Raw genomic sequence first — 13,540 nt, forward strand, 5'->3', positions numbered from 1 at the left:
TTTTATTTTTATATTGTGTTAAAATATTGACTAGCATATCGCGTGAGTTCTAGGCACGTGTTTGATAACGAGTGTTATAACTAGTTGTCCTAATATTATTTATAGAAAATGGAATCTTGAGAAGGAATGAAATGGTTCTAATAATGGTCTCATGAAATTAAGAGAGTTCTTAATAAATAGTCCCACAAATTATTACAAAGCGTTTGTATATAATATATAGCTTCATTTCTTTCCTTAACTAAGAAATATGAAAAGAAATGACTGAATTATTTTTAAAAAAAATCACTGAATTGTGAAAAAACATTAAGGGAAAAACAAATTCACAAGTATGCCATAATATTATTATGCCACAAAATTTAAGATTAACACTCTAATATAAGCATTAACACTGCTAAATGAGTGAAAAATACCTTGTATTGACACGTAGTTAAAATAATAGAGTAGAAGATCTTGTTTCCCCGCAATGTTAAATAGCTTTTGCAAATTTTGCTAGAGGAGATTACTAGGAAGATGACAAATGGTGAAGCTAAACGCCGGACCTGTTTAGATGTTAGAAGACAATGGGAATATGAAGCTAAAAAGAAAGTTTAATTATGATCGGCAACAATGAGTTTATTATTCGATCTTTTTAATTGCGGTCTCAAACTGCCCATCCATCTTACTATACACGAAAGACAAAAATTGGAAGGGAAAAAAAGGAAAAACATCTCAGTTGGACGGAAAATTGAAACGAGGCCAAGCTGAGAAAATCGAAATCCAATTATATTTTTGGTGCAAATTTCACAAAACTCATTTAAGCGCATCAAAACTTCTGGTCACCTCTTTGGAAAAAGTGGCTTAAACGATAATGGGAATCCCATAAAGAGGACAAGTTTTAACGAGCCCAAAAAACCCTAATTGAGAACCCTATCATTATTCTCTATCTCGTTACTTTTTATCAAATCAATCAGCAATCTCGAATCGAATAACGAAGCTCACTTGCCACCCACCACGTTTCCTTTGAAGTAGCTTATATTGAACGAGACGGAGAGGGAGGAGTGTGAAAAACATATAGCGAGCCAGAGATTCGAGAGCAGCACTTCGAAGTCTTCCAAAGAGACGGCGATGAAAGCAGAGGAAGCGGTGGCGAAGATGGTGAAGGCGAACGAAGGAGGCACCGAATCCGTGGCGGCGGATGGCATTTCTGCAGTTATTCCGGGGTGGTTCTCGGAGATTAGCCCCATGTGGCCAGGTTGGTTTGAGTGCTGTTGACGTTGCGAGGCGATTTCCGCAGTTGGGCTTGTTTCAAAATATGATTATTTTCTTTTTCTGTTCTTGGTTCAATTGGCTATGTTTCTATGACGGGGGATTTGTTTTGTATGATTGTGTTTCTTGTCATCGGTTTTCTTTTCTTTTCGGATTTTTCTGGTAGTTCTTTCCCCTTTCTTTTGTGATTGGTATATTTTAGCTGTATCTGATTATATATTAATGAGGATTTATTGTTAAGCGTGAAAAGTTTAGTTTAGTTTCTAATATTCTAACCATCTGCATTTTCTGATCGTTGCAGAAACTTGGCTTGAATTCTTTATTTCCTATTGATTTTCTATTTTTTTATTTCTATTTTTTCCATGAGCAAATCTATATATTATATATTGTATATATTTATATGTTGGATAACACGTTTTATGTTGAATGTTTGAAAATGAAAAGCAAGGTTAATAATATCTTGACCCTGTCAGCTATAGTATCACTTTTAGCTTTTTAAGGACAAAATGAACAGATACACCACCTAAACTATTTAATCACTAAGCCTTCTCCCTCTATATTTCATTAAAAAATTGACTGACTTAATATATAGACAAAAATGTCCCGGCCTTCTTTCCATCTTCTCTTTAATGGTTTAATGTATGACAACTTATTCGAATATCAAACTTTAAATTGATATTCTCTAGTTCTATCAAAATTCAATTCTAACAGCTGAGGAAGAAAAAGTAAGGGCATTTTTTTTCCATCTAATTAATTAATTTTTTTAATTTCTAATGGAAGAGAACTAGTGATATAATTAGATAGAAATTTTTTTAACATTTTCTTTCTTGTGCGGATTTTTTAACATATATGTATCTATATACATACTTCATACTTTAATCTAGAGCACAAATGTGATTGTTCTAAGGATGATTACTTTATTATTCTAAAGGTTAAATATATTTTGCCCCTCTATATTATATCCAAACTTATTTTACCTTTTTTTTTATTTTAAAAAATTTCAAATTAGTCTTTATACTAATAACTAAAGTGAAACTATTAATTTTTCTATCAAATTTAATTGAGCATTGTCAAATGACCAAAATATTTCCTCGTGTTACTTAAGTGGAACAAAGTAAGATAAGAGAAGAAAATGAAAAAATTTGTGAGTATTATTTGAAGAGAAAAAAAAAATTTGTATAAGAGGGAAATAAAAGAAAGGGAGGGGAATTCACCTGTAGATCTGTTTTCGATGTTATTTTAGGCCTACTTAATTAAGTTTGATAGAAAATTGACGGACTTCTTTTAGTCATGAGTATAAATACTGATTTAAGACTTTTTAAAATACTTAAAAGTGATTTTTTGTGGTGGGGGGTAAAATATAAGCAGCAGCCAGACCAAACAGCCCCGACCTCTCTTTTAGTAATAAAGGTTTTTGTGCTGCCTTTCAATTCACTTGTGAGAAGAACATGGACTTGTCTTTTGTACTTTTCGCTAATAAACAAGTAGTTTGATAACTATGGATTCTCTAGCCCTCTGCAATCTAAACAAAGCTCCTAAAAGTTGCAAAGGGTCATGGAAAGGTTGCATTGGTTAAATATACGTTCTCTAATTTTGATTTTTGAAGTTCTTTAAGTTTTTGTATATTGTGTACAATCCTCCTGTGGCGCATTATGCTTATGATGCTTAGTAATTGGAGTAGCTACCTTTCCGTATAGTTTTGTGACAGTAACTAATATATAGCAACTCTTATAAATTATAACAATTTCAGGAGAAGCCCACTCACTAAAGGTTGAAAAGATATTGTTTCAAGGGAAGTCGGACTGCCAAAATGTCATGGTTTTTCAGGTGCACTATTACTGTAGAACATTGAGAAAACTTTTCCTAAGTTCAAGTTGTTCTACTTTCATCTATTATGTACTGTTGGTCCAGTCTTCCACTTATGGCAAAGTTCTCGTCTTGGATGGAGTTATTCAAGTGACAGAGAGAGATGAGTGTGCCTACCAAGAAATGATTACACATCTCCCGCTTTGCTCCATCCCAAACCCAAAAAAGGTTTGTTCATCTTGTTTCGATTACTTCTCTTTAGGATCTTGCATGAAATCCTGGATACATATTTTGATAAGTTGTTTGGAGCTTAAGCAAGAGAAATACTTGGAAGAGATCCTCGGGGAAGGCCTCCTGATATATACTTATATCTCTTCCTTTTTGACCCCTTGATGGAGAAGTGGCATACAGTTTCCTCCTAGACCCTGCATATGCAGGGGCGTCATGCACTAGGATGACCTTTATTCTTTGGTTGTAAGAACCAATAAAATGCCCATAAAGAAATTTTGAGTTTAATACCCTGGAATTGTGACCTCAAGGTATACAAACAAGCATTTTTTGTGATGTAATATTAATGTCCTTGTGGGGGTTTGGAAATTTTGTGCAGTTACATATGATTCAGAGTTTGGAAGAAAAGGAAATATCAACATGAAATCTATTTCCGCGTGAAGAAAGGATAGTAAAGAGAAATCTATTTCCCTGCAAGGAAATTAGCTGTTTAATTAACATGAGATATTTTATATGATTTCAAAAACAAAAGTTTCTAACGAAAAGATCTGAGAATACATAAATGTTCCTGCTTGGACTGGAATAACCTTAATAATTAAATTATATGACCTAGTCTAACATTTAAACCCATCCTAGTTCTGTTAGAAAGTAGGAACAATATGTCACTTCTTCAATAATTGCAGGACATCAAATTGCACTAACTTGATCTCTTTGCACATAGCTCACCTTTGGGCTACAAATGGAGAAGCATTGAAGTCAAATGATTTCCAAGTTGAAGGTATGGGCAGAAAAGATATGCCAACTGAAAATCAACAAAATAAAAGCTACTATATCACTTGGTAAGTTGTTCCTTTAGTGAAAACTGTAGCCACACCGGACTAGTAGGTGTAAACCTTTGATGATGCTATTGTTTTCAATGTAATTTTTTTGTAAGATAGTATAAACAAGCAGTGATTGAATGATTTGAGTAAGTGAATATCATTAGCTTATGAAAAGGGAAACTAAATGTGGAATCAGGTAGTATGATATAGTGGAGTAACACTTTATAAGAACTTTGATACGGTGGAGAGCTTTTGGAGTATGTATATATGACATAGTAATTGGAATCATGTTAGCCACAACAGCAAGGAACTACGACCAATAGAGTTAGACATAGAGCGTCATACTTCTATTAGCGACAAGAAAGACAGAAGTCTTCTACATCTATTGAATTACAAGTACATGGGCCAATACTACATTGATACATGGATTACTGTGGAACACCTGTGGTCCTGTGAAGGCATTGGAGCATTTCTGAAATTGGTTAGAATAAGGCATGGCAAATGCTAATATGAGGATAAGAAGAATGGAACTCTTCCTAGTTTTATTAGAAGATTGAATAGTAATACTACAGTGCAACTTGGAACTCAAGCATTGCCTAGGAAAGCTTGAAACTTCTTATCATCAGAGAACTCTGATTAAGTTCTATCTAATATATTTATTATGTATGTACATGTGTTAAAGTATTATGTTTAGGGTTTCATTACGTATTTTATGCTGAACTTTTCCAATGAGGTCTAAACTATTGATAAATGAAATTGAATATCCAACAAAATTACCTAGAGAAGAAAATATATAGCTGTGAAACCCATGCCTTCACATCAAATAGCCCCAAAAAATGAATACCACCTAAAGTGTTTTGCTTTATAATAGAAAGGAGGATTTCTTTTAAAAATGCACAGATCATCACGGCAAAAACAAATCCAAACAAAATATTTGCGAAATAGTGAAGCTTCTAAAGCAAAAATGTTATAACAGTTAGGATTAGGGCAAAAGCAAATTAGTCTGAATGTAATTGTATTCTCCGTGTTACATTATTTGTCCTTCATTTGTTTGGTCGGTTTCACTTAGGTTGTAAATATGTGGTGGTGAAGATGAACTTTCCTGGTAATATAATATGATGAAAACAATATGAAACAAACCAGTTGCTTTCTGAAGCTTGCTATTTTCATTGTTATTGGCTGCTCATCTTAGATGGTTGCAGGTTCTCGTTATTGGAGGTGGTGATGGTGGAGTTCTGCGTGAAGTATCACGTCATTCTTCTGTGGAACAAATTGACATATGTGAAATTGATAAAATGGTTGTGGATGTGAGTTAATAAGCGTCTTCATTTTCTCTTCTGCCTTAGTGCTTTAGAGTAACAGCTATACAACATTCATATTGTAGTATTCATGTCCCACATAACTATTTTCATGATGTTTAATGTTCTGTTCTGATAGTCATGTTGCATTTTAAATTATTGTGCTTCAATGATGTTTCTTGTTACCGTGCTCTTTTGAACTTCATCGTAGGATCAACCATATTAATTCAAACAGTATCACAATGTTTTCCTATTTACCAGCCATCTTTATGTGTTTAACCTCTGCTATAAAGAAACTCTCACCTTACTTTACATAGTATCAGTTAGTACATATATGCTGATCTTTATTATGAAAAGGAAGTTAGTTATATTTGGAAGTTCATGTTACTAAAATCCTACTAAGACTAAACTATAGTATCACTTTCCATTTTGACTATCCTGCTCTAGCTGTATGTTTTCTCCTTAATTGAAATATATGTTCACAAGGTAAGGAAAGTGATCACTTCAGTGTAACTGTATTTTCTGCCTGTTTATCGTAGGCTGTCAATTTACCATAAGTGAATTTGATATAGGCATACATTCAGTCCTAGTATTTTTCATAAAACCTTTACTTCGTAGTTTCTTCCTCATACTTCTTAGTGTCCCTTACTCATCTTAGTTTCCTCTGTTGAACACTACCATCAGGTAAGGATGTTGGACCTATCTTCAAATTTGTCAAACCTACTTCAGTAGGAATCCCCTGTGCTTGCTCTAACCACAATATAATCTCTAAGAATCCTACCTTATAATTTTATATGTCAATAAAATCATTTGGAGTCTCTTCTTTTTGGATTTCTTGATATTTTAAATGAGACGTGACACCATGGTTTTTCTTCTAGTGTGAAGTTCACACTAGAAGATTGCGAAGTGGAACTGATTTTGAAATACGCAAGATTCACATTTTAACGTTTCTTTAGAAAACCTATCTTGCTGACTTTTATTTCTTTCCTATGACCTCCCATAGTCTTAAAAGGATCATGACTTTGAGATTCAATTATCTAACAAGGATGAGAAGTTTAAAGCATGGTGAACATATATTTTGGCACATCTTCTATTCCTATGGTTTTGAACGTACATCCCATTTTCGGCTAGCTTAGCGATAGGCTAGTTTTGGCTTTGTGCCAGTCATGTGGCTCTCAGTATATGCTCTACTAAGGGCAAAAGATTTGAACCACAACTGCTAATATGCAGAAATTTACTGTAGTATGTATGGAAATGTTATTATGGGATATACACCAGTTATAGCCGAGAAGATTTCATTTACGCAGGGAGTTTCAAATCTGAATCAGCTAACTGTTCTCTGATAGCACCTGCTTCTGTGGAGGTTTCCTGATTTCAAAATGCCTAGAAACCTAGGTTAGAAAAAAAAAGTGCAATTTCTGGGATTGGATTTCATATTCAAGCCAAACTTATGAGTCTCCATTATAGTATTCTCTGAACTGTATATTGTCATCCATTAAGTCCCTACATATAGACGCGATCATTGGGTGGGCCGAGCTAGGTTCGGGCTAGGCCTATCGGGCCAATCAGTTAGGTCCGAGCCTAGCTAGAATAGTTTAGCCTGTTGCCGCTCGTCGGCTCATGAGAGATTGGGCTAGTCGAGCCAGGCTCCGCCTTAGTATAGGGAGGGGATTTGAGGGCTCTAGCCTTTAGGGCATCTACAAGAGGCGAAGCAACGACGAAGGTGCTCAGAAAGCAGCGAGCCTCTAAGATCCAAAGGTTGAGGTCGCCGTGAAGCAGCACCTCCTTGATTGATTACCTAGAGAAGGTCGAAGCCATAGTTGCTGCCTGGTGGGCTAGTGGCCGGTGAGCGGTGGGTAGCACCTCCTTCACCGAGGGGCCTCCATGCGGAGAGTAGAGCAGTCTCCTCTTGGAGATGAAGAGACCGGGAGAGATAGAGCTGGCTAATAACAAGATGAAGGGGCTTTCAGTGAAGGTTCTTGATGAATCTAGTTAGGAATTCGAGATGGTGTTCAAGTACCTCAATTGCAACGGCAATTACCGCCTCATCGATCAATGGAGCATGTTTGGCGGACGGAATTGCATGACGGCCGGTGACGAGATCCAGATGTGGGCCTTCTGGCGTCGACGGAGCAATGACGAAAAGGTTGATAGGCTCGGACTAGCTCTTCTCAAGAGTCCAATGGTCGACGAGTGAGATGCAGTGGAGGGTTTGCTGCTCCTCAAGACAGGAGATGAAGGAGGAGCAAAAAAAAAACTGATGATTGAAGATGGTGAGCGGTGCTCCGGGTCTCCTGTGCAGGCTGTGCAGCCATGCTCCAGCTACTAAACTGTAAATGGCTAAATCCCTGATCACTATTCACTTCTATATATAAGCATGAAGATTGATTCTAATCATCGGATCAATAATTCTAAATTTTTAATTATTGGATGAGGGTTAACCAAAAACCAATTATGCTGACTTTAGTTTTCTTAAGAGGTTTATCAAAAACACCATATATTTCACCATTATTATTATTCACCCAAATTTACACACTACAACTCTTAATAAAAAAGATGAGCAGTTTTAAAAATAAATGAAAATAAATAAGTAGTTTTTAAAAAATAAATAGTTAAACAAATGAGTAAATAGAAATATTTTCATAAGTAAACAAATAGTTACACCAAAATTAAGAGGATTTTTTTGCATCACTATAAAATGAGTACATCTCAACTAGGTTGGCACCCATCCACCTATCTATCATTTATATAATCTATCTATTAATTATAAAAAATAAAATAAAATTACATCTGTTAATTTAAAACCTTAAATCCTATTTTTTTATTAAAAAATGTTCGTCTGCTTGCGTTCTAGATATGATAGCATACCAATCTTGTAGATATATCAGTGCTTCAATTGTTTCTTTTCCCAAGCATGATCTATGTTAATCAATCAACCACCACTTGTATTGAAAGCAAGTTTTGAAGGTACAATAAATATATGAATGGTCAATATATCATGGGCCATGGTAGCAATAACTAAAAATCTCATCTTATTTGCCTTTCATCATGTATTTTATCCTCACTTACAAAATGATTGTAATATGCTTGAAGTTTAGTGATCCCCCCTTGACATTGATGAAGTTCTCATTTTAAGTCAGGCAAACAATGACTTATTAGTTCTTACTATTTTCAGGAGGAATAATAGAAAATGAAGGCATAAAAGAAAAAGAATATAATAGAATAATCATTAAAAAGCCTTTCGAAGTAACTTTTAATAGTTACAACATGAGAAACATAGCCATCTTGTTTATTTTCATATAAACCATTAAGAATATCAAAAAAATTGGTCTTTTTAAGTTGAGGTTTTAATAAAATGCCAAAATCAATAAGTAAAGGAAAATGATTAAAATATTTAGCATATTTACTTTTCATTTTTGTAAAACAATATAAAGACCGATTATTTTTAAAAGCAATAAAAAGTTGAACAATATTAACAAGTTATATACCTGCAATTGTAATTGTAGGAGAATAAGAGCTTGACAACATATTAGTAGAATCAAAAAATGGTTTTAGAAATTTTTTTATTTTTTCTACATTTTCTCATTCTAAATCACTAAGCCATTCTAGTTCATTATTAATATCTAAAGAAACATAAGAAATTATAGCTTTTTGATATTCAAATACTAATTCTAACATTTCATAAGTACATTCAATTAAAGTTTTTTAGCTTTTAATTCACATCTTTTACATATTTGCAAATGTTTTAGTTTTTTTATATTAAAAATAATATGATGTATAATTTCTCTAATTTTATAAATTATCTTAGCAATTTCTTTTAGATCACTTTATACAATGGGGAGAGGAGGAATCTGTCGCTACTCTAGTTGCTCTTTTGTCTCTATCCTAAATTTATAATATGACACATGCATCTATTATATAATAATTCACCATTGCAAAGTAAAGGAAGAAAACATCAGATATTAGAAATTGTGGAATTATTATTAGAAGCATTATTAAGAGTAAGATAAAAAACTTTATTTTGGATATTATAACTTGTTAACTTTTGATAATAGTACGAGAAAGATACTCTCTAGTACAAATCTCATCAAGCTTTCGAAAAAAAATTATTCATTTTTGTACTTTCCAATTATCATCAACGAAATGTGCGGGTAATACACAAAATATTAACGTTGGCTTGAAGTCCAAATATCATTAGTAAAAGAAATTCTATATTTCAATTTTTCAAAATCTGAAATTAATTTTTCTTTTTCTCAGTAAAATATTTTAAAACGTCTTTTCTAATTGTGTAATAAGAAATTCTTTTAAAAGCCGGATTAAAACCTCTTTATAAACAACCTTTAAGTTCCATATCATCACCATAGCAAAAGATTTATTTCTACAAATTATATATTTAACTATTTTTTTATGAGCATTTTAAAAATTCTATTGAAAATTAGAAAAAATTTCGAAAGCATCTTGATTAAGCAACATTTGGATAATATCAAGTTGACATTTTTTTATGTTTATTTCTTATATGCCTATTAGGTGAATATTGTCATTCTTAGTTAATGCAGAAAAATCATGATTACATTGAAGATATTTAGCTCTACAATCTATAACATTACCTTGGCTATCTTTTGTTTCAATTCTTTTGAAATACTTTCAAACCTCGAACTTTAATCTTTTAAAACCATCTAATAACGAAACCGAAGCTAGAGTTTCCAAATCAAGTTGAGGTTAAGATGTGGGTCTAAGATTAATTAAATCTTCGCCCTCCGATTGTAATTCTATATGATCATTAAATAAATCTATATGGGAGAAAATTTGCTAATTAGAAGACTAAAAACCTTAAAACTTTTAATTTGGAAAGAACTTGAGAGATTAGAGAATTTGAGAATGTGATGAATTTAGAAGATTTATCATCTATTTATAAGCATGAGAAAAGTTATAATTATCAAATTACCCCTCTAAACTAATTGTTTGTTTCTATTAAAAAGGTAAAATGGCAAAAAAAATGGAGGTCTTATTTTGCTAATTTTCAGAATTTTTTTATTGTTAGCTTACCTTTTAAAAAATATTTATGTTCCTCACTTTTTTAGAAAAAAATAATATATTAAAAAAATATAAACTGGTATAAAGTACAAAAATCTCGTTGATTTTCACTATAGCAAAACGCAGGCCTAGGGGCCGAATGGGCTGGCCAAACGGGCCAAGCCGGTCTTAGCTTGGTTTAAACTAGGCCGAGTCGGGCCAGGCATGGGCGGGCTGAGCCATTTGATCATGTCAACTTGCATAGAGACACCTTGAAAACATCAATTGATATTCTAGAGGAATATGGAAACAAGAGTTATGACCATTAAAAAATTAGAAAGCATCTGTTTCTCAAGATGAATAGTGATATTCAAAACTGATGTCCTTCAAGCTTTGTCTTATTGATATCAGTGTGGTCCCCCTGCATCTTGAAATAGTCATCGTTGTAACACCTCACCCCAGTAAAGCAATTATCTTTAAGCTATCTATTTGCAATTGTGCACAAGGTCTGTATCATAGATTTTTGACACGAAAGCTCACATATCTTGTTATACTCTTGTTAAACAAATGAGTCCTTTGCTGTTCTTTGTTTTCTTGGATTTAAAAATATTTACTTTGAAAAGTCTAGATTCTTTTCCTGCAGAAGGGAACTGAAAGTAGCTTAAATGATTTCGGTTCCTGCAAATGCAGCAGCAGTTGTGACCTTTTCTTTCGTCCACTCTCTAGGTATCTAAGCAATACTTTCGTCACTTGGCTAGTGGATTTGAAGATCCTCGTGTGACTCTTCATATTGGTGATGGTAAGAAACTTACATCTACAAGTATATCATTCATGCCAAGCTCAAGTTAGCTATGATCAAGCTCTAGTGCTTCAAGTCATTCCAAACTAAAATGTGAGTTAATTTATTTGGAGTTAAGCTTTTTTCCTTTATAAATGACTCACTTAAGTTGGCAGCTTAATGTTCCTGGACTCTGGACTCCTTGTATAACTTTTGTCCTGTAAGCAGATCTCTGTTGTTAGAATTAATATAACCTACAGCTATTTATTCACTTTCCATGAACTTGCACCATTAGATGGTCTACCATTTTCTGTGCCTTGATTGTAGTGAACAATCAAATAGAGTCTACCACATATAGGTGAACTCTAAGAGTGCTGAGGATATTTAGAATACCTCAAACAAACAATGGTCTAGTTGACCCAGTCCAAAAGATAAAATCATCACTGACCATGTTGAAGTTTAAATTGGTCGACAACAATCCTCTGTATATGACCAATTGCATGAGCTAGAGTATATGGTCACAATTTTTTTTTTTTTTTGACCAATTTGCATGAGATAGACTAGATTGTCCAGTAACATTTTATTCATTTGGAATGTCTTTGCATGAGAGCTATTTGGGAACATGGGTTATTGTCGAACTCCCACCCTATTGGTCTGAGAATATGACTGAACTAAACTATATTCAAAGGGAACATTGCCTCTATCATCTTGTTGAAGAAAGCTTAAAGACAACTAGCAAATCAATCTGTGTGTTGATAGTTAAACCTCTTGGCCAAGGAGTTTATCTACAAGAAAACATCTCCTTTACCCATAACCAGTCCTTGTCCATTACTGTTTACTATAATCACGGTGAAGTTTTGCTAATTTTCATGTTTGAATGGTTAAAACTTAAAAGTACCATTTGCATTAAATACATATGAACCTTTTCTTTTTCAGTAGAAACTGATGTATTTCATTTCAAAATTCTGTCGGTATCAACTATTCATCACTAGCAACTTTATTGGAAAAACTGTGTGCATGACTTGCAGCAATTAGTGATTTGTTTTAGCTGAGATTCATGATTCACCTGTAGTATGAAAAGAGCATATCTGTTAAGTCTTTTAAGCCTTCTTCCACATGCAGGAGTTGCATTTCTGAAAAGTGTTCCTGAAGGTACTTATGATGCGGTTATCGTTGATTCTTCAGATCCTATAGGTGAGCTTAGCAGACAAATAATCTTTTTGCTTTATTTTCGTTCCTGATTTTTCAAATCCGTTTGTTGCTTAATCAGGTCCTGCTCAAGAACTTTTTGAGAAACCTTTCTTTGAATCAGTGGCTAGAGCTCTCCGTCCAGGAGGAATTGTCTGCACCCAGGCAGAGAGCATATGGCTACATATGCACATCATTGAAGACATTGTTTCTGTCTGTCGACAAATCTTCAAAGGTTCTGTTAATTATGCTTGGACAACAGTGCCGACATACCCGAGGTAAGCCTCAAGAATTATTTTATTACCTTTTGTATCGCAGCTTTCTCAGTGTAGAGGTCATTGGTTCATGCTAATGTATTGGCTTAAAATGTAGTGGAGTTATTGGTTTCATGCTCTGCTCCACTGAGGGGCCAGCGGTTGATTTCCAGCATCCTGTCAATAACATAGAAGAGAATGAGAGCTCCAATAAATCAAAAGGACCCCTAAAATTTTACAATTCAGAGGTACTTCCCCTTGAAATAATTTTCTGCTATTTAGGTTTTGTAATATTATACTGATATGAATGATCATTTTCAGATCCATTCTGCTGCATTTTGTCTGCCCAACTTTGCTAAGAGGGTTATCGAGAGCAAGACCAAGTAAGCTTCCTTATGAGATTACCTTTCTTGATGGAGGCAATCCAACAGTGGACAGGCTCGTGCAATGCAGAAATTTAGAAAATCTACGTCATGCCTCTATTTTCATTAAACTTTTGTTTCCAATAACCACTATCTAAACTTCAATTTCCTGCAAGAAGAATTCAGCCTACGTTATTTGTGGTTCATATTTGTACTTTTTGGTTGCTAAAAGGTAACGTGTTGTCTGATAAATTTTATAGTGATTATGAATATAGTGGTCTCTGGTATTTAGGCAGCTGTATGTTCTATCCTAGAAACTGTTACAGTTTTCTTTGAGTAGCAAATTTTCTAGTAATGATCAATTGACAATCGTTATTGTTTTTAATCTATCACGAAATAAAGCTATTGATGGAGTAAGAGGGTCAGTGCGGGGATTAAGCCCATGCTGTGCTGCATCCTGATATGGTTGGTAATCAGGGGCAGCTCAACATTTATGGATGGCCTTGGCAAATTCTAAATAAAGCCCTTCCAAAAGTATTACTAAATT

At 33.9% G+C, this 13,540-nt stretch overlaps 1 protein-coding gene across 2 annotated transcripts; it reads left to right on the forward strand.

Annotated features, from left to right (window-relative positions):
- Positions 1 to 815: 815 nt before the first annotated feature.
- LOC140767233 (spermidine synthase 1-like) lies at positions 816 to 13,288 on the forward strand. Of its 2 annotated transcripts, XM_073107072.1 has the most exons (9): positions 820 to 1,231; positions 2,996 to 3,072; positions 3,157 to 3,279; positions 5,303 to 5,407; positions 11,138 to 11,210; positions 12,312 to 12,383; positions 12,460 to 12,655; positions 12,750 to 12,879; positions 12,953 to 13,288. In XM_073107072.1, exons 1-9 carry the CDS (start codon positions 1,105 to 1,107, stop codon positions 13,016 to 13,018), a joined length of 969 nt encoding a protein of 322 aa, XP_072963173.1. In that variant the 5' UTR covers positions 820 to 1,104; the 3' UTR covers positions 13,019 to 13,288. The 2 variants fall into 2 exon arrangements, with proteins under 2 accessions (XP_072963174.1, XP_072963173.1); XM_073107073.1 differs by lacking the exon at positions 3,157 to 3,279 and having other exon boundaries at positions 816 to 1,231.
- The last annotated feature ends 252 nt before the right edge of the window (positions 13,289 to 13,540 follow it).

Source organism: Typha angustifolia, chromosome 9 (assembly GCF_048772165.1).
Source record: "Typha angustifolia cultivar Huaian chromosome 9, ASM4877216v1, whole genome shotgun sequence".
In the NCBI taxonomy this organism is placed as follows: domain Eukaryota; kingdom Viridiplantae; phylum Streptophyta; class Magnoliopsida; order Poales; family Typhaceae; genus Typha; species Typha angustifolia.

Excerpts from the sequence above, each read along its gene's own strand:
- LOC140767233 (XM_073107072.1), top strand. The coding sequence starts at position 1,105 with ATGAAAGCAGAGGAAGCGGTGGCGAAGATGGTGAAGGCGAACGAAGGA. Across the intron at positions 3,280-5,302 it reads CCATCCCAAACCCAAAAAAG|GTTCTCGTTATTGGAGGTGG; the intron begins GTTTGTTCATCT and ends AGATGGTTGCAG. Across the intron at positions 12,384-12,459 it reads TGATTCTTCAGATCCTATAG|GTCCTGCTCAAGAACTTTTT; the intron begins GTGAGCTTAGCA and ends TTGCTTAATCAG.